The sequence below is a fragment of the Heptranchias perlo genome, chromosome X, assembly GCF_035084215.1.
Source record: "Heptranchias perlo isolate sHepPer1 chromosome X, sHepPer1.hap1, whole genome shotgun sequence".
Taxonomy (NCBI): domain Eukaryota; kingdom Metazoa; phylum Chordata; class Chondrichthyes; order Hexanchiformes; family Hexanchidae; genus Heptranchias; species Heptranchias perlo.
Genome location: NC_090370.1, coordinates 7,219,419 through 7,244,890, shown reverse-complemented (window position 1 = coordinate 7,244,890; position 25,472 = coordinate 7,219,419). Strand labels below are relative to the sequence as shown.

At 41.8% G+C, this 25,472-nt stretch overlaps 1 protein-coding gene across 2 annotated transcripts in view; it reads left to right on the top strand.

Moving 5' to 3' along the window:
- Nucleotides 1-25,472, top strand: part of LOC137307233 (eukaryotic translation initiation factor 4B-like) — a 44,569-nt gene that overhangs the window by 2,059 nt on the left and 17,038 nt on the right. For both annotated transcript variants that reach the window (XM_067976659.1, XM_067976658.1), the window contains exons 2-7: nucleotides 8,539-8,676; nucleotides 14,440-14,645; nucleotides 15,797-15,913; nucleotides 17,921-17,975; nucleotides 18,586-18,720; nucleotides 24,372-24,467. In XM_067976659.1, the coding sequence (XP_067832760.1) occupies nucleotides 8,539-8,676; nucleotides 14,440-14,645; nucleotides 15,797-15,913; nucleotides 17,921-17,975; nucleotides 18,586-18,720; nucleotides 24,372-24,467 (747 nt within the window). The remainder of the gene's footprint in view (nucleotides 1-8,538; nucleotides 8,677-14,439; nucleotides 14,646-15,796; nucleotides 15,914-17,920; nucleotides 17,976-18,585; nucleotides 18,721-24,371; nucleotides 24,468-25,472) is intronic.

Sequence of the window (25,472 nt, the reverse complement as noted above, 5' to 3'; positions counted from 1 at the left end):
AATCTGTGCCCTCTTTCCTACAACTCCCATGTTTGAACCTCCCCAGTCAGGTTTCTGCCCCTGCCACAGCACTGAAATGGCCTTAATCAAAGTCACAAATGACATTCTCTATGACTGCGACAGTGGAGCACCATCCCTCCTTATCCTTCTCGACCTGTCTGCAGCCTTTGACACAGTTGACCACACCATCCTCCTCCGACGCCTCTGTCCAGCTGAGTGAGACCTTCCTTGCCTGCTTCCACTCTTGCCTATCCAGTTGTAGCCAGAGAATCTCCTGCAATGGCTTCTCTTTCTGCCCCCACACCATTACCTCGGGAGTCCCCCAAGGATCTATCCTTGTCTGCCTCCTATTTCACATCTACGTGCTGTCCCTTGGTGACATCATCTGAAGACACAATGTCAGATTCCACATATACGCTGACTACACCCAGATCTACCTCACCACCACCTCAGTCGACCCCTCCGCTGCTTTTGTGTTGTCAGATTGCTTGTCCGACATGCAGCTCCAACAACACTCAAGAAGCTCGACACCATCCAAGATAAAGCAGCCCGCTTGATTGGCACCCCATCCACCACCCTAAACATTCACTCCCTTCACCACCGGCGCACTGTGGCTGCAGTGTGCACCATCCACAGGATGCACTGCAGCAACTCGCCAAGGCTTCTTCGACAGCACCTCCCAAACCCGCGACTTCTACCACCTAGAAGGACAAGGGCAGCAGGCGCATGGGAACAACACCACCTGCACGTTCCCCTCCAAGTCACACACCATCCCGACTTGGAAATATATCGCCGTTCCTTCATTGTCGCTGGGTCAAAATCCTGGAACTCCCTTCCTAACAGCACTGTGGGAGAACCGTCACCACACGGACTGCAGCGGTTCAAGAAGGCGGCTCACCACCACCTTCTCAAGGGCAATTAGGGATGGGCAATAAATGCCGGCCTTGCCAGCGACGCCCACATCCCGTGAACGAATAAAAAAAAAAAAAATCCTGGATGAATCGCAGTTTCCTCCAATTAAATATTGGGAAGACCAAAGCCATTGTCTTCGGCCCCTGCCATAATCTCCATTCCCTCGCCACTGATTCCACCCCACTGCCTGGCCACTGTCTCAGGCTGAACCAGACCCTTCGCAACCTCAGCATTCTATTTGATCCTGAGCTGAGATTCCGACCCCATATCCTCTCCATCACAAAGAACACCTACTTCCACCTCGGCAACGTTGCCCATCTCTGTCCCTGCCTCAGCTTATCGGCTGCTGAAACCCTCATCGATGCCGTTGTTACCTCCAGACTCGATTATTCCAATGCTCTCCTGGCCAGCATCCCATTTTCTGCCCTTAACAAACTTGAGCTCATCCAAAACTTAACTGCCCATATCCTAACCCACACCAAGTCCCGCTCATCCATCACCCCTGTGCTCGCTGACCTACATTGGTTTCCGGTCCACCAATGTCTAGATTTTAAAATTCTCATCGTCATGCTCCAATCCCTCCATGGCTTTGCCCCTCCCTATCTCTGTAACCTCCTCCTGCCCTACAACCCTCCGAGAACTCTGCTTTCCTCAAACTGTGGCCTCCTGTGCATCCCCTATTCTTTTCATCCCACCATTGGCGGCTGTGCCTTCATCCGTCTAGGCCCTGAGCTCTGGAATTCCCTCTGCCCCTCCCCCTCTCTTTCCTCCTTTAAGACCCTCCTTAAAACCTACCTCTTTAACCAAGCTTTTGGTCACCTATCCTAATATCTCCTCCTTTGGCTCAGTGTCAATTTTTTTCTGATTACGCTCCTGTGAAGTGCCTTAGGACTTTAAAGGTGCTATATAAATAAATATATATTAAAAAATAAACACTGCAAGTTTGATTATTGGCATCTATAACACCATCTAGATTCAAAACAAAAAACTCTGGAAATGAATTTTAGTGGGCATTTCTTGAGTATTGCTGATTCAACATACAGAAATTTCAAAATTTTAATGTCTCACTATAGTGTTGGCTCAGTGCACGTCTGTGGAACTGTTAATTTTCCAGAGACAATACTGGGGGGAAAATATTATTCCTGCTCAATCATAGTTACAGGGCAATATGGTAAGTGTTTAAAATTTATGAAAGCATGGGACAGGGTAGGTAGAAGTAGACTGTTTCCAGTAGTTGAGTCAAGAACGAGGGGCTATAGAAACCAGATTAAATGTAAGAGATTCAGAACAGAGGGCAAGAGAAATTTCTTTACACAGAGGTGAGTGTATGGAATTGACTCCCAGGGTTAGTGCTTGAAGCAGAAACTGTCAACATTCAAGATTGGATAGGTGGATGAAGGAAAAGGAGTTTGAGGGATACAGGAACAGGGTGGATATATATGATTTTTAGAACTGTTTGCGTGGAGCTTAAATGCAGACACAGACTGGTTGGGCCGAATGGCCTGTTTCTGTGTTGTAATTTCTATGTCTAAGTCTGGAATTAGAAACTAGTGATGTAGTACATAGGGTGGGACACCAACATCTCATATTTGCTGTTCTATCCCAGGTATTCCTGTAAAGAATATGTGGGCTAGTGAGATTGATTTCTCAGTATTCTACACAAAATCCCAAAGGCACTTGTACAATGCATTCTATTGAAGTATGTTAGGAACAGTTGTTTTACCAAATTCTGGCCCTCTAAACTGTCTCTTTTATGGAAATCAGCCACAGAGAACTCCATTTTGAATTTCCTGGGAGTTTGTACTTTGTGGCATTTGGATCTTGTAGACTAGACTTTGATCTGCCTTAATTTATATTGCCTGCCTAAGAACTTAAATGGGGAGACATGTTCTACTTGTAATCCTAAATGCTGTATTAATGCCTATCAGTTGCCTCTTGTCAGTATGTTTTTATAATTTAAAACTGCTGGTTGTTGGAGCTAATCTGGGAGCAGACATTTTGTTTAGAGTTCCCCAGTGTTGTGTCATAAAATTCTGCTGCACTGACATGAGTGAGCACTCCCTATTTGTCAGATCACTGGAGCAGAACACAATGACAACAGGTCAGGGGGAGTTCTATAGAAAATGTCTGCTCCCAAGAATGCCTGTAACTAACAGTTTTCAAAGTATAAACTACTGATAAGTTTGTTGTATCTCTAACATTTTAGGTTTTTGTGACAATTCAGCAAATACTCCTTTTTTTGTAATGACAGGGTTGAGCTCAAGTGCTACCTCTATCCAAAGTTTATACATATTGTCCATCTTAGCATATAAGACAACAGTAGGACTTGTTTTATGTAGTATTATCAAGTATATTCCATGGATTCCTGCTACTGAAGTTTGACTGTGGGTTAAAGTTGAGTTTCAGCTCAACAATAGGATTTTTCTAGCTGTGCACCAGAAAGAGAAAATACTCTTGTTATTAATTTTATGATGACCTGTTATATGTTAGTGCACAATGAACTACACGAGTAATGTATTTTTAGGCTAATATCTTAGGATACTAGGTTTCCACCCTACTACAGCACTGAAAAGGCCATAATCAAAGTCACATGACATCCTCTGTGACAATGACCATGGTTCATTTTCCCTCCTCGACCTTTCTGCAGCCTTTGATGTGGTCGATCACACCATCCTCCTTCAGCACCTCTTTTCCCCTGTTGTCCAGCTCAGTGGGACGACCTCACTTGGTTCCACTTTTACCTATCCAATCATAGTCAGAACATCTCCATCAATGGCTTCTCTTCCTGCCCCATCCTCGTCCTCATCTACATGCTGCCCCTTGGTGACACCATCCGGAGACATGGGGTCAGCTTCCACATGTACACTGACAACACCCAACTGTACGTCTCCACCACTTCTCTCGACCCCTCCACTGTCTCGGTGTTGTCAGACTGCTTGTCCGTCATCCAGTCTTGGATGAGCCACAATTCGCTCCTGTTAAACATTGGTAAGACTGAAACCATCGTTATCAGTTCCCACCACAAACTCGTACCTTTGTCAACGATTCCATCCCCCTCCCTGGCTACTGTCGCGGGCTGAACCAGACCGTTTGCAACCATGCCATCCTATTTGACCTTGAGCTGAGCTTCGACCCCAAATCCTCTCCATCACAAAGACCACCTACTTCTAGCTCCGTAATATCGCCCACCTCCGCCACTACCTCAGTTCATCTGCTAAAACTCTCATTCGTGCATTTGTCACCTCCAGACTCTACTATTTCAATGCTCTGCTGCCCGTATATTATCTCGCACCAAGTCCTGCTCACCCATCGCCTCTGTCCTCACTGACCTGCATTGGCTCTCGGTCCCCGAACCCCTCCAATTTAAAATTCTCATCCTTGTATTTAAATCTCTCTTGGCCTTGCCCCTCCCTATCTCTGTAACCTCCTCCGTTCTGACACCCCCCCCCCCCCCCCCCCCCCCCCCCAAGCAACACTCGATTCTTCTGATTCTGTCCTTGTGTATCCCACACTCCATTAGTCCCACCATTGGTGACTGTGCCTTCAGCCAACTAAGTCCCATGCTCTGGAATTCCCTCCCTAATTCCCTCCATCTCCCTCTCCTCCTTTAAGACCCCCTTAAAACTCGCTTCTTTTCTCAAACCAAACCTCAATTCATTGATTTGCAAGCTAATTTCCCAACTAATAAAGCTTTTTTAAAAAAGAATGTTTTTTGATTTTCCGCAGTCTTCTACAATATAAAGCCTTTCCAATTAAAATCCTATTGTAACAGGCCCTTTTAAATCACAAGCGCTTAGTCTCGGAGGTTGTAGAAATCTTGTTATTGTGCTTATTCTAGTGGGATTGCTACAGTTCCAAGCAACAGAAGAGTCACAAGTGAGTGGTGTAAAACTGGAGAGCTGCCACGGCAACTTTCTTCTACAGGGGCACCTCGAAATTCTAATCTAGAATTATTTTCAACAGCTTATCTACACTACATTGGTGATATATTTTATATTTCAGATACCTCATTTATTAATACATAGTGTAGCTGGTTCTGCATTATAGCAAGGAAGTAGGTAATAGCAAATATTTCTTTAGATTGTGACCAGAAGTGTATATGCTTTTATAGATATGGAATGCTCGTGTAGCGCTGTGTGCTGATTAACTGTGATTTAATACCTCACATGCACTTGTGACCTCTAATGTCTCATCTAATAGCAGAGAGTCATGTTCCACTATAGTTTCTAAGCTAGACAAATTTGCAGTAATTTTCATTTTTAAAGAAATTCCCAAATTATTGATGAATATTTGTAGCTTTAAAATATAGGTTGTTAAATATAATTGCACAAGTAAGAGGAAAAGAAGTGATTAACATAATAAAGATACTCTGTGCATGCTAGTTGTGGGTGGTTTCAAGAGGTTGCAGTACCCAAAGTGTGTCTGACATCTCACTCAGGTTCCCAAACCTTTTTTGCTGAGCCCCCCCATTAGAGATTATTTTCCAATGCCCTCCCCCCTATTTCTACTTGCCCCACTCACCTCAACTGAACGATTTGGGGGCATTTGGAACACTTTTTAATTTGAAACACACCAACAATTGCTTGCATTTATGAGTTTTTAACGTAGGAAAATGTCCCAAGGCACTCTACAGAAGCGTAATCAGACAAAAGATGGGCACCAAGCCAAAGGAAGAGATATTAGGAGGGGTGACTAAAAGCCTGGTCAAAGAGTTAGGTTTTAAGGAGGGTCTTAAAGGAGGCGAGAGAGGTAGAGAGATTTAGAGAGAGAATTCCAGAGCTTGGGGTCTATACAGCTGAAGGCACATCTGCCAATGGGAGGGTGAAGGAAATTGGGGATGTGTAAGAGACCAGAGTTAGTAGAATGCAGAGTTCCCAGATGGTTGTAGGGCTGGAGGAAGTTAGAGCGATGGAGAGAGGCAAGACCATGGAGGGATTTGAACATGGGGATGAGAATTTTAAAATCAAGGCATTTGCGGATGGGGAGCCAGTGTAGGTCATTGTAGGGTAAAGATGAATCCAGATGTGGGTTTTAATGTCCTTTTGTGAATTACTTACTTTCTGGTCTATGTGGCGCTCTTGACTGTAGTGCAGAATGTGTTGCACTGGTTAGAATTATATTAGCACAATTAAACATGTCCTGTCAAAATCTAGAAAGAACAGGAAGAAAATCTAGTTTAATAATACCCTCCAATAAAAATGGGAGGGAGACCTTGAAAACCTGGGTTAAATTAGGAAACAACATTTTGTTTGACTTGGCAGCAGTAAATGCTTTTGCAAATTTTTCTTGTGCTTAGTACTGTAACTCTGCATAGGCTGGTTTGCACTTTGTGCTGGATGTGTTTTATACCCTGCACTGAAAGGGTTACTAGGCTTGTGGGAAGCATGACGTAGCAAATTCACTGTTTGGCAGGCTGTGGTGCAGATGACAGTCCACCTAGGCCACAAAGTGCAGCCTTAATGTAGTTTTATTTGCCGTTTGTTCACTTAAATTGTAATTTTGAGTTTTGGATTACTGTTGAAGAAAAAGCTTGATGTTGGCAGTTTACTATGGAGTGAGTGGCACGTTTTTACTGCAGATAAGTTGATGCTTGCGGCCTACCCATGCTGCTATCTCTCACTAAGGGGTGACCTCGTGCTTCTGTTGAAACACATCCCTCATGATTGTTGGAAACTGCAACTGTTGTCACTCACATGCTGCAACCTTTTGGATTTTTTTTAATAAACCTGTCATGTTTAAAATGCAGTATATTTAAAATCAGCAGCGTTAATTGTGACCTTTGTAAAGCAAATATGCACTGGTTCAAGGGCTTGTTCCAAATAAATAGTATGCACAAAATTCACTTCTTTAGAATGACCAAAGAAACTGCCCGTGTAATTTGTTTTTAAGAAGTTTAGGGTATCTGTTTTCCACTTGGAACCTCAGAATATTAAGCTTTTGGGTATGAAATTCTTCTGGTAACTTGCATCTAACCTGCTCAAGCATTATTCCATAGGATGAGCGGGAGAAAGCAGATTAAAATCATTCAAAAAGTAACATTTAAAAGGTAGAAATTTAGCAGAATTTTACATTGGGGCTAAAATATCTTTAGCCACAATACAATTTTTGATGTGTAGGTCCACCTCAGTTGCAAACACCACATGTGCACCTTAGGCTGATTTTGAGGAAGAACTGATTTGGACTCCTTTCTTTCTTCCACCCCTGCCCTCCATTTTTAAACAAAAATCTTATTCACTGAATCCTCTGTCTCCGATTTATTTCCTGATTTGTTCTGAATGATGATGCACCTCTGCGTTTGAACGTATGGGCTGAATCAGGCTCAACTTGACAGAAGGAAAAATTGAAATGATGGGTTTTTCAGTGTCTTTTGAAGGCAGGAAGAGAAGTAGCACGGCAATGTGATTTTGAAAGAGTGTTCCAAGTGGCAGGAGTGTAACAGCCTCCAATTGAGAAGCCAGGGCCAGCCCTCAAAGTCAGCTTGGTGGCACGTGCTGTCCAAGTTTGTTTACGAACAATGCCACTTGAGCTGGTCTGCTGGTATCTGTGGAACTGGAGGAGGGGGAAAATAACGTACTCATGCAGCATGTATCTGTATGAGGAAAAATGAGCTTTAGTATAGAGTCCCTCAATGAAGGAATCCAGCCAAACGAGGTCAGCTATACTTGTGTGCCCTGCGGATTCAATATATACCGTGCCCGGTTTACACTGTTGGATCTTTGTATGACTGTGGTCACTTGCTTCCGAAATGGCTGAATTGGTTGCTTCAACTTTATTTGCCTCGTTTGAACCTGTGGTTATTACAGAAACAGATAATATATTTTCCGAGAAAAGTGTATTGGGTGGATGAGTGATTCTCGTTTTCTTTATTTGAGGGTAGGATGGACATGGTATTTCTCTTATCTCTATTCCCTTTCCTTGATTACTGCAGGCCTATCTTCAATGACTAAATTATTTTACTTGTAAGCGTTTCATAATTTCCCTCTCCGCTCCTGTAAAGAAATAGTGGTGATTTAAAAAAAATATACATTTTGGGAAGGAAAAAACGAGGAATAGGATTAAAAAGTGCAAGCCATTGAGAATATTAGGTAGAGCATTTGTGTAAGTTTTAATGCCGATCTCCTGTGGTGTAATTCATGGTAAGTCATAGAATATGCTGTTTTATAAGGAGAGGTATTATGCCATCTAATGCACAATGTATTCTCTTGTGCATGTCCTTTTAAGGTCACAAGGTCTAATTGCTGTAACATCCTGTGATCATTCAGAAACTAATTGCTCTCCGGGATGTGCTGTGGGCAATCTTCTGTTGCTGGGGAAATTTCTATAGGTTGAAAATGACTGGTTTGCTATCTCTAAGACACTTGCATCTGTAATCAAGTATGATGTACATTTTCAGAACTTGACTGTAAACATTCTTATGATTCAATAACCCTGCTAAATGTCCTTTTCTCTTCTAACCATTCTTCATGATTAAGGGGGAAGGGGGGGGCGGGGAGAGGAATCATTTTAGAGCAATCTAAATGTCAGCCCAAACTCTGTTAATGAATAAATAGTGAATGTCCTTTGTATAGTATATTAGTGTTGCAGCTGAGTTTTTAAAACATTAACAATTCTATCTCCAATGTATAGGGAAGAAGAAGCAGAAAAAGGGAAAGACTCTTACCCTGACTGACTTTTTGGCAGAAGATGGTGGAGGATCGACCCCTGTCTTCATTCCCTCAAAGCCTGTAAGCTGGGCAGATGAGACTGATGACTTGGATAGCGAAGGTGAGAGGATCTGTTGACAGCTAACAAATGTAATTCATAACCTATAATACACAATATTTGTCTTGCAGGTGTGTGATTCAGCAGCTGAGTGAAAAATACATGCAGCAGTACCTGTTTTATTCACATTAATCTTTTTATTCTCCCCTCTACTGAAGTTGTTGATGTTTGCTGGGTACTGCTCCACAGTCGCCAGCAGCTCTGCAACACCCCACCAAAATGGCCTTTCTAAATGTGAGTGTCATTTTTTGGATTTTTATTGTTAAATATTTTCTCTGCTTCAGCATCACTGACCACTCCTGTAAGCAGATCTCGTGTCTCCTACAATCCAGACTGTACCTTTTTCTGTCCGATATCTCGGTAAACAGTCTTGAGACCCAGGGATGCTAAGACAACCTGTACTCTTTACACGGGCTACTGGAAAGTTTTACGTGCTGCCACGTGATTCTCCTCTTTTGAAAGGTGGACTGAATGTACACTCTATCGGGCCGCGATTCAGGTTCTAAACCAACAGATTGAAACAAAATGGGTGAATAAACATTATACAATATAAAATGATAAATCACACCATTGTTTTCTTGATACATCAAATAATAAAGATGCCAATCACAAGCTCTCCATACAATAAAGACTTAAAAACACAAGCTCACTTCTTATGCTGTTAAACACGCTGCATCAAACTGGCCTAGCTTCCTGCTGTCCGGCACAATCTTAAACGCAGAGTTTCTCTCTCAAACTGTGACCCTAGTGTTTACTGGGATTGCAGAAAGACCTGGAGAAATAGCATGGGGTGCTAGCGTGCAAGTCAGAGATTTCCCATAGGCTAATGCGTATGCCAACAATCTGGTTCGTCAATGTTGGTTAACTCTGCTTTTGAACTTATGCATGCAAGGGACATCGTTCCAGATGACAACACCGTCTGGGAGAGAGTTACATCGGTAGGCAAAGTGGTGCATGTGGAACTTTGCTGCTGGTACTCCATGTGGAGTCTTTGGATTGATGCAGAAGGTTGAGCTCCACCTCTAGCAAATTCTGTGTTCCTGGCATAAATATAGTACAGCTTAAGTGCTAAAAGCTCTTGATCATTTGAGGACAGATAGCTCAGCTACATCTGGCTGATGCTGTAGAGGGTGGTCTCTGCCATTGGAATAAACCATCATCATCCAAAGTATCCAGGGATGGGCAATAAATGCTGGCCTCGCCAGCGACGCCCACATCCCATGAACGAATAAAAAAAATTGTTCAGCCTTTCCCCTTGTTTGTTTTAATAGCTGTTGAATGAATGATTAAATGGACAAAGATTTGCAAATTGCCAATATCTCATAGAAAGTCTGATGCAAGCAAACATAGAAAATTGGACGCTATAAGAGCACTATGATGAAACAATCTAGGAGTCTGTGCAGCACTTTGTCACAAATGGCAATTGTTTCACACTGCTATATTGAGTATCATCAAAGCAAGCCATGAACTCCCTGCAATACAACAGCTCTAAAACAAAAAAGTCAGCAAGTCTTTTGTGTCTGTATGTATGGAGGGAATGGGGAAAATCACCCCACCAAAGAGTGTTAACCAGAGAAGGTATCAGAAGCCATTTTTAAAAAAAGTAAATGGAATTTAGGTATTTCTTGCAGCTTCCTTAGTGATGAGAGATAAGCAAGTGGTCCACAAATTCCTTGAGTAGTAACGTGCTGATCTCAGCTGGGCCATTGGTATCTAGAAGAGACTGTACATTTTTACTTGGCAAAGGAGGGGTGGAAGATCTGACTGCATTTTGTGCATCTCCCAGCATGGTAGAGGCCTGGAAGTATCTCCACCCCTTCTGCTTAAGAGATGTGCTTGGTGGAATCTGGAGAATTGTTTGAAGTGTAAAATTTGCATGCAGATGTGCACATGCATTGTAAACACTTGTACAAAATTAGCTTCAGAATAAAAATTATCTTACCAGGTATCAGTCTCACAAAGTTGAATCAGTTTGCCAACAATTTTGTTCAAAAATTGTATACTCAGAGGTGGGACAGGGTACATGAACTGGGAGCGTTTAGAACAAATGTAAAAGGTGCCATAACCTATTTTTTAAAAATCTTAAATACCCAGTGACAAGCTTGGAAGAGAAAACCATTTAGTCATGCCCTCTAGGGTCAAGATAGTTCACTAAACATGTTCCAGGCTTTGTGTAATGTGGGCCCCTGTTAATAAAATCCTATATCTCTTCTGAATTGGAAGAAACATGTTAATTCTCTTTCTCTCCCCCTCCCCTGCTTCCTGGGACATGCCCATTTTCAAAAGGAACCCAGTCTTTGATGTAAGGCAGGTGTATCCAAGCTTTTTGTGTTTGTGGCAGCATAGTACTTGTGGCACCTCAGGGGGCACATATAAATTTTAAATCTGTTATATGCAGTTTAACTGGAGCATAGTATTTCTTGTTGCTGACACCCATGATCGAAAGAATAAACTTTTGCAAGTTTGATTAAAATCTGAAGTGATTGTTATTTTGCTGACAGGCTCCCCAATTCTTATTTTGTCCTGAGTTAGCTGGCCTTGTGGCGGGGGGGTGCAATGTGGCAGTGCAGTAGATCTAAGTATCCCTGTGCTGGGGAGAGATTTACTTGCATCAGATTTACATATACAGTATGGCCCAGGGACCGTGTAAGGCCCCAAAGCGTGGCAATCCAGCCCTTGCAGGCTAGGCATCTCAGTCCTGTTTGCACTTATATCTTTTCATTGGGTTATCCCATTTGAAATTTGTGGACTTTGAGATTTGGTAAAGGCTGCTTTTTTAATACTGTTGCCTCATTGGTGGATAAATACTAAATCAGAACAAGAAAATTTGTTAGCAACTTGACTGAGTATGGATTTAAACTTTGCAGATGACTTCCCCCCCCCCCCCCCCCCCCCCACCAAGGGTCTACAGGCAGCACCCTATATGGACCATGGAGACAGAGCTTAGATACCCTTGCTGTATGTACGTGTCCTACAACGCCATATGTAGCACACCAACAGACCATGCCAAGAACCATCTAAATTTCATCTTTCAAGTTATTTCTAGTAACGTGTGGTTAAAATTATTTTGTGAGCTACCTTGTTTTTTTTCTCTGCCCCCACACCCCCTTGTTGAATTTTCTGGTTTTGATGTATGTAACTCATCAACTTCACTCTGGTGCCACGTAATAGGCTTGTCAGCAAAATTGAAGCTCATGGAATAAAAGGGGCACTTGCAGCATGGATACGAAATTGGCTAAGTGACAGGAATCAGAGAGTAGTGGTGAATGGTTGTTTTTCGCACTGGAGGAAGGTATACAGTGGTGTTCCCCAGGGGTCGGTACTAGGACCACTGCTTTTTTTAATATATATTAATGACTTGGACTTGCCTGTACAGGGCACAATTTCAAAATTTGTAGATGAGACAAAACTTGGAAGTGTAGTGAAGAGGATAATGATCGACTTCAAGAGGACATACACAGTCTGGTGGAATGGGCAGACACATGGCAGATGAAATTTAACACAGAGAAGTGCAAAGTGATACATTTTGGCACGAAGAACGAGGCGAGGCAATATAGACTAAATGGTACAATTCTAAAGGGGGTGCAGGAACAGAGGGTCTGGGGTATATGTGCACAAATCTTTGAAGGTGACAGGACAGGTTGAGAAAGTGGTTTAAAAAAGCGCATGGGATCCTGGGCTTTATAAATAGATTCACAAGGTATGAGTGTCTCACTATCGGGTTCTGAAATTTCTCTAACATCTGCACTGACCACGCAGAGTGAAAATATACACAAAAGGATATTACAAATCAGAATTCTTTCCAACAGTCTCTTTAAAACAAGAGCACAAATGGTGAAACAAAATGCTGTCAGTTTGTCAATTCCATCTATCTTATTATCCATCTATATAAGACTATATGATGCAACTGTTATAGATTCCTTGTAGTGATTCTGCCACAACATTCACCTGAGGAAGGAGGAAGCCTCCGAAAGCTTGTGAAATTTAAAATAAATTTGTTGGGCTATAACTTGGTGTTGTAAAATTGTTTACAATTTATAAATAGAGGCATAGAGTACAAAAGCAAGGAAGTTATGTTGAACCTTCATAAAACACTCGTTCAGCCACAACTGGAGTATCGTCAAATTCTGGGCACCGCACTTTAGGAAGGATGTGAAGGCCTTAGAGTGCATATAAGATTTACTAGAATGGTTTCAGGGACGAGGGACTTTGGTTACGTGGATAGACTGGAGAAGCTGGGGTTGTTCTCCTTAGAGCAGAGATGGTTGAGAGGAGATTTGATAGAAGTGTTCAAAATCATGAAGGGTTTCGATTAAAATAAATAAGGAGAAACTGTTCCCGTTGGCGGAAGGGTCGAGAACCAGAGGACACAGACTTAAGGTGATCGGCGAAAGAACCAAAGGCGACATGAGGAAAAACTTTTTTACGCAGCGAGTAGTTATGATCTGGAATACACTGCTTGAAAGGGTGGTGGAAGCAGATTCAGTCGTGGCTTTCAAAAAGGAATTGGATAAATACTTGGAGAAAAATTTGCAGGGCTACGGAGAAAGGGCGAGGGAGTGGGATTAACTGGATTGCTCTTACAAAGAGCCGGCACGGACTCTGGTCGGAATGGCCTCCTTCTGTGCTGCAGCCATTCTATGATCTGATAACTGAGCCAACCAGTACTCAAGGGCACTGTTGATTGACCAGCCTGACACTCTACTGGGGCTTTAAGGGTTATATTGCCACTTTTTCCAGACAGCCCTGCAAACAAATGCTTTAATGGGTAGAGTGGTCCTAGCTGGTCAAGCAGCAAGAAGGCCACCATTGTTCTGCAAGATTTTAGCAGCTTAGGTCTGTTAAAGTCCTTTGTGCCACATCAATCAAATTGTAATGTAGAATTTTATTTCACTAAATGCTTTAGGGAATTATTATTTCATTGCATTGAAAAGAATCACTACAAGGAATCTAGAACAGTTGCATCATATAGTCTTATATAGATGGATAATAAGATAGATGGAATTGACAAACTGACAGCATTTTGTTTCACCATCTGTGCTCTTGTTTTAAAGAGACTGTTGGAAAGAATTCTGATTTGTAATATCCTTTTGTGTATATTTTCACTCTGCGTGGTCAGTGCAGATGTTAGAGAAATTTCAGAACCTGATAGTGAGACGCTCATACCTTGTTTGATCGGTGCAGCCTGGAAAGTTAATCCTAAATCTGTTTGGGGTTATATTTTTAAGACTCAAAAGTTGTGGTAAATACAATTTGAAAATCATCTCTGTAAGCTGCAAACCCAGAGAATTTAAAAAGGAATACTTACCACACGACGTGCCAGTGAGAATAATGTAAATATGTGGAAAGCCCAGAATTTCAAGCTATAAACATACAGAAAATATCCAAGTGACAAATCACTGGCTGTATCATTTCAAAAATATTCAAAACGTAAACTAAAGTGAGCTGAAGAAACCATTGTTAATTTTTGTAACTACTTTATTGCTATCTAATCCTCAGCCACAGAAGTTGATGACAAAAAATAGTTTGTTAATCTGTAATGTATACTGTTGTGTCCCAAGTTTCTATGGTGGTTATAAACATTTTTTGTCTTTTTCTCCCAGCCCCCCTCTATCTGAAACAGTGGTGTTAAGGTACATGTACATTTTGACCATGCACTAATCAGAAATAAGATGCTCAGTTTCAGGCCACTTCAGGGGGGGAAAGAAATGTATTTTTGGAGGAACCTTTCACATGTTTAATCAGTGTTTTCACTCTCTTTGATAGTTTCCACTGCCTGGCCTGGTATTGATGAGGATGTTTATAAGCCTGCCATTAACCGGGCATTGCTGCCAACAGCACCTCGTGCTGCTCGGGCACCAGATGTTGATATGAACCGTATTCCAAAGCAGCCACCATACACAGCTTTTCTGGGCAATTTGCCTTATGATGTGTCTGAGGAGTGCATCAGAAAGTTCTTCCATGGAATGAATGTAAGTAAATGAGAGCGATGTACAATTTCCGCAACATTTTACTTTATTAAGGCATCTACCATAAAGCAACAAATGCACAAGTAAGTCTCACTGACAACTTGTGCTTATGTAGAATCGTTAACCTAGCAAAATATTCCAAGGCGCTTCAACAGGGCATCAGACACCAAGCAGCAGGTCAGAGAAGAGTTAGGCAAGACAATTGATATGTAGTCAAGGAGGTAGGCTGGACGGATGCCTGAGGCTAGACCTCAAAATAATAGATATAAATATGCAGCTGATGCGCACTGTTTGCTTGCCACCAAAGCTTTCAGTCTGGCAGCAGGTGAACCCTCCATTCCAGGAGGGTTTTTTTAACCTCTTAATGCCAGAATGTTGGACTGTATATGCTTGGGTAGATACCTGGGGTAAGGCATGTTGTTGGGCATTGTTGAGCTTTCTGCATTCATCTGTGGACTATCCATGAACTAGGAGTGGTTTCTATTTCCCAAAAATACAGCCACGCACCTCATGAGCAATGTTATTTTTTTAAAAAACATGTTGTTCAAGTAGTTTAAAACCTAGTTCAAAGACTCGAGAGGTTAACATTTTCACTGCTTGGAACCTATATTTCTCTGAGTCTCACCATTTAGTTACTGTGGAACATTTATGGGTTGTATGGTTCACAGATAAATTGAGAACACGCTGAAATGAAAGTAATTTGAGAAAAACCAGAGGTCTGTGTTTCTAGAAGACCCCCTCCCCTGATAGCTCAACTGTTAAGGCTGCCTGATACAGGGTAGGAAGATCTCTGCTGTGTGCTGAGTTAACTGTCAGTCAGCATCCCTGGGTCCGGGAGGTGAAAATCTGGAAGTACGTGTGTGTGGACAGGATTGGGCGTGGCTTTAATGCCTCCTGCAATCAAATAGCTTGTCAACGCTCACTGTCGAAGTTTGCGCACAAAGAATGTCAATTTTCAGCAAGATATCAGAGAGGCTAATACCTGTGGAACCAATAATGCAAGGAGTCTACACTTTCAGGAAGGGAGAGAGGAAGAAATAAAACTTCAAATACTTTTCTGTTGAGTGAAATTGTCAGTCCAAGGTGAACTGCAACTTTGTGCAGTTGTGTATAGTATGATAGATGTAAAACCTGCTGTTTTTTGCCTCCCAAAGATCAGCGCAGTACGCTTGCCAAGAGAGTCCACCAACCAAGACAGATTGAAGGGATTTGGTTATGCTGAGTTTGACGACGTGGAATCACTGATGAATGCTTTGAGTCTCAATGAAGAGGTATAGTAAATACATTCAGCCTTTTAATATATGTAATGCTTCTCTTTAAAATACTAGGATGTGATATTTTATGTCAGTTTTTTTAAATCTAGAAGATGATATTATCAAAAGGTTCTGACTTGAGTTCTCCAAAAATACCTTCCAAGTGGCTTTCCCACTGACTCTTGCTTGTATTGAAGCTATTCAGGAGTGCATAATGCTAGCAGGTACCAGATGTTTTATACAGCTTTTCATGCCAATAAACGTTTCTTGCTGTTAGTTATTGCTGATGTAAGTATTTTGGTGTCTTCTGTAAACTTACAGCTTTGTTTCTGTTACCAGCTCCAAATCATTTATATACACTGTAGACAACAGTGGCCTCAGCACTGATTCCTGTGGCACCCCACTAGTGACCCCCTACCATGTCAACACAGCTCCATTCACGATCTCCCTTTGCTTTCTCAGATTTAGCCAATTTTCATTCCACCTCCGAAGCTTTCCTCCTAGTCCATGCCTTCCTACCTTGTAGACTAATTGCTTGTATGGCATGGTATCAGAAGCTTTGAAATCAGAATGTATCATATCCACAGAACGTCCACTGTTAGCATGGTCCCTCATTTCTTCAAAGAGCTCCAATAAATCCATGCTGACTCCCTCTTCATGCACCATTTCTATATTGGTATTTCATTATCCCCTATTTCAGGCTACCTTCTAGTACTTTACCCACAACAAAAGTTATACTCATTGAGCTGTAGATTCTTGGGTTATCCCTATGCCTCTTTTTGAAGATTGATTTTAACCCTCAGCAGTATTCCCTAGTCTAATGATTACTTTAAGATTACCTGTATAGCTTTCCCTGCCTCCAAACATGTCCCATTATCGTAGAAATTTGAAATCCTCCCTTCTGCTCCTTTCTAGTCACGCTTCTCCCTAAATTGTCCAGCTCGCACCACTGGGAGTAATCCTGAGATGACTTCTATCAATGTCTTAGGCTTTAAACTAGAGTCTAACTCTCCAAGACCTCCATCCTACTCATTCCTGCCTGAACCACAGTTTCTACAGGTTTTCCTCCCTTTTCAGAAGCTTTTCCCTCAGTCCTGTTCCTTACCCTGACATCTAGGAAGCAATGCACCATTCCCCACAACTACCAGTCTCCTATTCTCATCGCTAGTATTCTTTTTATGTCCCTTGCTGCATGGCACTGTGGTGTTGCTCTTGATTACAGTCCTCTGTGCCTCAATCCTTGTTCTTATCATGGGTGTTGAGGACTGTGGACAAGTCCAGAACTCCAGGGTTTTCCTGTACAAATTCCTCCTGTCTACTCTTCCTCACCCTCACCCCCCTCCCCTGCTTCACTATTTCTCTGTGGGGTGACCACCTTTGGAATGTATTTTCCAGAAACCTTTCCTGTCCACTTATGTTGTGGAGTATAACCAGCTGGTCCTTGAGCTCAGCATTACACAGCTTGAGCAACACAATTCTCTGACTCTTCTCATATATGTACACCTTCTGAATACTTTGCAGATCCAGAATATCCCACATGATGTATGCTGCACATGTCACTAGCCCAGCTGCTGATTCTGCCATTACTATACTCCTAACCTCTGTGTTACTCTAACCTGAGTTAATTAGAACTAATTTGAACTTACCTGCATGGTCTTGAAGATTCAGGCCCACTCTGACTCGAACTCCTGTTCAGGTGAAACTAGTTTCCTTACTTTCTCTTGGCAAAAACTCTCTCTCAGCTTTTGTCCCTCTTGCAGCTCATTATGTATTTAAGCATTTGGTTAATTTTTAGGGTCTTGATTCCCCATTTTTAGGCACAAGGGCTTAATCTGAGCTGTTGTGTGTAGTTTCAAGACCTGGTTGATTACTTTTGCACAAAATGACTTGACTATTCATAAGAGTTTTCCAAGATTATTGGCAGTATACGTGTTTGATGGGAAATTCCAGTTAATATGCTTTATAATAGTCCTAAATATGTATGCTTTTAGCACCATGTTACATTCTTTTAATTCTTGCATTTAGATGTTGCAGAACCGAAGAATACGGGTGGATATCGCTGATCAAGCTCAGGAAAAAGGTGTGGTTTATATATTGTAACTGGTAGCTCACCTTCTGAAATGTATTGTATGTTCCATGAGAGGATATGTCATGACTCTAGCATTGTGATTACAAGGGAGTTTAATCTTATAATTTGTAATTAAAGTTACAAGCTGGTTATGATCAGTCTACAAATGGAAATATATATGGTGTAATTTATTTGCTGGCTGAGATATATTCTTGTAACACAAGTGTATTTTCTGTTGAGATTTTTGAAGTAAATATATTTCTATTGCCCAGAAAAACCCATCTAAACTACTTTCAGATGTCACTTTGCCTTTGTATTTTCACCACTATTTCTATAGAAGCAGTTCATAGAACATATTTTTAAGTTAAATGGTCTTTTAAAATAAAAGTTTGGAAATATCATACTATGAAAGCATGTTTTGAACATTCTCTAACCAAATACTCTATATAAGTTCGTACTTTTCCTTTTGATCTTGGCCCATGAACTGAGGACTGACCTAGAAATGTTTATACTTTATGGCTCACTGGACCGGTGAATATAAAATGTTAATGAAAGTACAATCCTGGGAGCTCCTGATGGGCTTGATTTTAACAAAATGATTTCCATCTCCACTTTAACCCAGACAGAGAATCGGGCAGGGGAGGAGATCGGGACAGAATTCGTGACTCGGAGATGGAGAGTGACTGGAGAGCTAGGCCAACGACTAACAGCAGCGATGATTATCCGTCAAGAAGGATGGAAGATTCATTTGGGGACAGTGAGTTCATCAGATAATAAGTATTTAGTGCCTTTACAAGCTGAGGCAATGAATTATCACGCTGCCCTTTCACCTGTAGTGCTGGGCTCAAATCCACTCTGTCTGATTGTATAAAAGTCTTCCTGCCCTACCCTGTTGTAGGGGTCTTGTGTGAAATTTTGAGTAGGCATCAGTCCACTGCTCGCCATTCAACTTAAATTGGCATTCTCTGAGAATATATTGATGGCTGGTGTAGAAAATAGAAATGATGCAAAAAGAGCACTCTTGAGGTTAGAGCTGGGGCATGATAAAGGGAGCACCACCCTATCTCTGGCTGTGACCTGGGAGCATTTGATAGTGACACCAGGTGCCAAAGTGGGAAAAGTGTTCAATTTGCAGCCTCTGACATCTCTCACCTTGATTAATAAAAAAAAATTGAAGTGTCAACACTAGCTCTATATATATATATATTTATTTAAGCAATAAAGTTGAGAACACAGTGTGGAAAAGTCTATGGTTTGAAAGATGTTGGAAATGTAGAGGACTAAATAAAAATCAGGCCAACATGAACCTACAAAACCTACCAGCCCTGCATTTATTACGATATTTCAGATCTAATTACCTTTTTTCCCTTGAGTAAATGGTGTTTGGCTGTACTATCGAACCCGATTGTGTTATCTGAATTTTACTCACCACTGTGTGTCTCCTGCAGCTTTCAAGCTATGGGCTCTTCATATCACATTTTCATGTATAAGTTTTTAAAAACTCTTCCTAATGTTGAATATTATGAAATACAGATGGAATAAAAAGATGACTGGCAGTAGTTCAATCTTTCAGTTCTGCTGACATTTATAAACTGCTTGCATTTTGCTGTGCTAATATGGGTGTTTATGAAGATTAGCAGAATAAATTGCTGCCTTGTAACTCACTGCAATGCATTGAATTTTTTCATATCTAATTTTTTTAAATGTTAAATCAAGGCAGTGCTTGGCAGAAATTGGGTTGAAGCATCTTTAGTGTTTCATATGTTTAATGAGGTGACTTTTCAGATGGACAGTTGGCAACATTTTTTTAATGACCCAGTTGAATGGAGTAGCATGGCATTAGTGAAAGGGTAATAAAGATGAATGAGTTAAGATCTAAAGATGTGTTGAACTACAGAATGAAGCTCCTGTGCCGTGGTACAGTACCACCATTTTGCGTAGCAGGAACTATACGGCGTGTAACGCAATAATCAAAATGTCGCAAACAGTGCAGAATTTGCAAACTTGCAGCATGTATTGACTAAATTTTAAAGATTCTAATTTGATGGCTTGGTGTGGTAGAACTTTGTCTCATCCTGCATTCCTCGCGCATTGAGATTCTGGTCCTAGCCAGCAGGGAAGTTAGAGGCCAAACCCAACTTGTGTTGCTGTCAGTAGTTTTGTGTCAGGTAACTAATGTCAGGAGCCAAAGAGGCAGCTCTCAACCCCTCTTAGGTGGGAATAATTCATGGAGCAGGAAATGTTATATGAAAGTTAGAGGAAACCAGTTTAACTACACTTCACTTTATATTGGGCAAGTCAACAATCAGGCCACAAAAGTAACTAATTGGTAAATGCTGATTTTTTTAAAAATTGTTTTTCTAGCTCCTTCAAGTCAAACTCATTCATATTACCTCAAAAGCAAAATACTGCAGATTCTGGAAATCTGAAATAAAAACAGAAAATACTGGAAATACTCAGCATAATGAAGCAGTCCATGCCCACATGCAGAAGGACCTGGACAACGTCCAGGCTTGGGCTGATGAGTGGCAAGCAATGACCATCTCTAACGAGAGAATCTAACTACCTCCCCTTGACGTTGAACGGCATTACCATCGCCGAATTCCCCCACAGTCAACATCTAGGGGTCACCATTGACCAGAAACTTAACTGGACCAGCCACATAAATACTGTGACTACAAGAGCAGGTCAGAGGCTGGGTATTCTGCTGCGAGTGACTCACCTCCTGACTCCCCAAAGCCTTTCCACCATCTACAAGGCACAAGTCAGGAGTGTGATGGAATACTCTCCATATGCTTGGATGAGTACAGCTCCAACAATGCTCAAGAAGCTCGACACCATCCAGGACAAAGCAGCCCGCTTGATTGGCACCCCATCCACCACCCTAAACATTCACTCCCTTCACCACCGGCGCACCGTGGCTGCAGTATGTACCATCCACAGGATGCACTGCAGCAACTCGCCAAGGCTTCTTCGACCGCACCTCCCAAACCCGCAACCTCTACCACCTAGAAGGACGAGCAGCAGGCATGTGGGAACAACACCACCTGCATGTTCCCCTCCAAGTCACACACCATCCCGACTTGGAAATATATCGCCGTTCCTTCGTCGTCGCTGGGTCAAAATCCTGGAACTCCCTAACAGCACTGTGGGAGAACCTTCACTGCACGGACTGCAGCGGTTCAAGAAGGCGGCTCACCACCACCTTCTCGAGGGCAATTAGGGATGGGCAATAAATGCTGGCCTTGCCAGCGACGCCCACATCCCATGAACGAATAATAAAAAAAAAAGTCAAGCAGCATCTGTGGAGAAAGAAACAGTTAACATTTCAGATTCAGTTCTAACAAAAGGTCGTCGACCTGAAATGTTAACTCTGTTTCATTCTCCACAGATGCTGCCTGATTTGCTGAGTGTTTCCAGCATTTTCTGTTTTATTTCATTCGTATTACCCGTTTGAGAATGTAAAATGAAACACATGGGCTTATCTTGGCTATAAATATGCATGATTTACATACTCCTTTGCCCCAGAGTTTATTTTAATGCAACTAAGATTGAATGGCTGAGTGGCATTAGAGGTTGTTGGGATTGGTGGGTCACTGCAAGATCTCGTTCGAACTGAAAGTTGAAGGGACACCGTTGTTGGCACAGGCTGTGGTGAATCTTTGGGTTTAAGGCAAAAGGAATGCATTATTTGTGAAGCATGTTCTGCCAGGCAAGTGAAGGCAAGACTGAAAAGCTGGTAGGATACAGGCTTGGTAGAAATGGAGAAGAGAATGAATGCAGCAGTAGTGTTTTAAACGCACCTTTATTTAACACAATAACCATTTCAGCTGAACAGCCACCATCTTTAATGCTCTGAGAAACTTGGCATTGAACATAATTTTCATCCTTGCTATAAAATGGTAACTGAATAAATTACCAACCCCATGTAGAATTGCGTATGGTGGCAATCAGCTTTAATGGGCCTTTGGGAAATGTTCCTTCACCGTTATCCTACATTGGTGTTCTTCTAAATGTGGTAGCATATTGAGAGGTCCTCTGGAGAAAGTGCTCATTCTGAAAATTTCTATTAGAAAATACTAACGATACATAATTTTAAAAACTTGTAACATTTAGACAAAATGTCAAAAGATTACTTAATGGTTCTCTGAAAGCAGCTTATTGTACCTGTGTAAAAGGCATTTGTAATCAAGAAGGTTAAAAAATCCCACAGATTTACAGTATGCTACTTGCTGCTGAGTCTGGACCAGCAGAAGATAGCTGCAGACACATTCAATCTGTGAAATGAGTGTAATGCAGAAGTTGTAAAGCTGCAGTACCTTTTCCTTCACACTGGAATAGAGCTTACTGAGAGCTTGGCTTACTGAGCATTCCTGGCACACAACCAATCTTGCAATTCATTGCCAGACCTGGCTTGACTTAGCCAAAACCAAGATCATCCTGGAGGGCAAAGACAATCAAAGGTTCCTCTTCTGTATGACCAACCGCTTCCTCAAATCCTTTATCCCCACTCCTCCATACTCCTCTCTAAATCCAAGTGTGAAGAGCTTGTAGATTTCTTCATCTTCGAGGTTGAGACCATCCATGCAACTGCCTCTGCTCCCAGCTTCCCTCCCGCTCCCGGCTTCGCTCCTGCCCTGGCCCCCTCGAAGCTTATCTCTTCCATAAAATTAACCACCTGCTCCTTTGATCCCCTTCCTACTCAACTGAGTGCTCAACTACCCAATCTGGCCTTGATCTTACCTGACAGTTAACGGCCCCTTTTCCTTGGGCACAGTATCAAAGGAATGACCCTTGACCCTTCTGTCCTGCAGCTATTGTCCCATCTCTAACTTCCCTTTCCTCTCAAGATCCTCAAACATGCCTTTGCCTTCACCCACCTGTCTCAAAACTCAGTATCTGAGTTTTGTCTCAAAACTCACTGTTTGAATCCCTCCAATTGAGTTTTAGGCCTCCTCGCAGCACTCATACCACCCTGGCCAAAAAGTTATGAATGACATCCTCTGGCACTGTGACTATGGCACTTTATTCTTCCTTGACCTCTTCATAGCAGTTGACATGGTTGGCCATGCTATCCTCCATTGTCTCTCCTCTGTTGTTCAGCTCCATGCAACTGCTTTTGCATAGTTCCACTCCTAACTTTTTGAATACAGTTAGCACATCTCTATCAGTGGCTTTACTTCCATGTCTGTTAGATTATCCTATGCGCATTCTTTCTCTTTCCCCTCTCTCTTTCACCCGCCACCCCCCCCCCCCCCCCCCCAAAAAAAACACACTCCACTTGTAAAGTACCTTGGGTTGTTTTCTGTGTTAAAGCTGATTATAATAAATGCAAGTTGTTGAGAGATTCAAATCACGGAAACACAATACTGCAGGAATATATTTTGCCTCTGGGTCCAAACATCATCGAGATACTAAGCTGCTCATAAAAAGTTGACCCCTGACCCATCAGTTTATATGATCCTATTAAAGTGCAGCAATATTCAGTACAAATCAGTTTGCACCCTTATTCATTTAAGCCATGGTTTGGTACTCCTAGCCAGTAAGACAAGTTTTACTGACCTTAATTTGGTACACGAGATGAATTTACCCTAACACCTCACACAGCACTTTTTTATTGTAATGCCATGACAATGACATTCCTCTATGTACAGATCAATGGGTAGCTAATTCACCAGAATATGGCTAAAGTTTATGCCCTCCACCATGCATTTCTGTAATGCTAAATGCAACTCCTAAGCTGATTTACTTGATGAGCCAAGACAAACCAGAACCTTGTTTGGAACTACTGCATATGATATTTACTGAAGCAATGTATTAAATTTTATGTTGGTATGATTTTGCTCATGAGATTTGACCAGGCCTTGAACAATATTCAAGGAGACCTGGTGTATATCTGCTTGCTCTTAGGGTTACTTAGGCTTGTTTACTTTAAAAGATCTTTCTGAGAATTTACATGGGTAAGAGAATGGATATAGTTAACTGTTCTATTATTGACTGATTAGAAATAAAACCAAGGTTGGTCAGCTAAAGCAAGTGAAAATGATGGATTTAGAAATGCTGATGGTACAAACTAGGACTCGGCTGCACACAATATTGGTAACATTAGCCCATTTTCAGCGCACAGGTGCTCCTTATTAGTTGAGTTCAGGATAGACATGATGTACTACTATTGCTGAACACCCACTCCACTAATGCATGTGCGATGCTTCCAGTCTACTCTGCCTTGCAAGTAGTACCGTGCAGTGTAGAAGCCTAAGCTGAGACATTGTATCACTTATTAAATTTTTCATGTGAAGTCATTCATCTCCATTGATTCTATTTTCAGATTTGAAAGATAAGCATTCTTTTCCTTTTTGGTATACAGTTTCTTGAAACGTTTAACATTTCCGGCTCCTGGTTTTGCAGGAACCAGGGACCGTTACGAGTCCCGTGACCGGGATGGTCCTCGTCGGGATGGAGATAGATTTGATGGAAGCTTCAGGGATCGTGGGTATGACAGAGGTAAGTTCAATAATGGTTACAACTACAGGGTTCACGGTGAAGCACCCGCCTTCCTACCACATTGTGAGCCGTTGTTGATGCACAATAATGAGTTTGAGCCAGTAATTGGCTGCACCACTCGAGACTGAAAGTTGCTGTACATCGGATCTGTAGGTGCAGTTTGCAATATGTTGTACTTTTTACTACTTTTGAAAACAATATATCAAATGGGTACAGACTAGAACAGAGATTTAAATGTCCAAATTTGAACTGCACGGGAAAGTCTCAACACTTACTTTTCACTCTTAATTTTATTCACTGTAGCTATAGGGTATTTTCAGAGGATATATTGGCAAGGATCTCCCTCTCGGTTAATCGGATCTGAGGCATTTTTTTTTTTAAGCCCTCTTCGGGTGTCCCAACACATTGCAAGAACTTGGTTAAAAAATCAATCTTGATTAGCTCCGGGGAATCGCATTTTTGTTCTGCCCTGATGAAATTGGGATTGCCCACCAAATGACCTGTGCTCCCTCCCCTAAAGGCCCAGAATTGTTGCCATGTGTCACTTTTTCCCCCCTCCTAGTTTTGAGAAGGCTCTCCAAGCATTGCCTGTATTTGGCTTCCAGAGCCATGCCTTGTAGTTCCCAGTGAGTTTTGGGAGAGAGAAGTACAGTTTTTAGCCCTTGTGCTTAGTTATAGTTTAATCTTATCTATTTCTCTTCTAGTTGATTCTTCCGACTTTAGCAAAGGACGTGATATAATTAGAGCAAGGTCCCTTCTGTTGTGCCTAAAATATTTATAAGGAAAGTAGCATTACCTGATTGAGGTTTTTGTTTTATCGTTCAGACCCAATAAGTCGTGAATGTCGTAGCCTAAGAGGAAAACTTTCTTGTATCCTGCCAACCTCAGATTGTTGGGAGGGTGGCAGGGGGGCTGGTAAATCTTTTACCCAGCCATGTGCCAGTTGCCAGGTGGGTGATTAAATAAATTAAGCAGGAATGAATTGCACAGAGATTGGAAGTACTA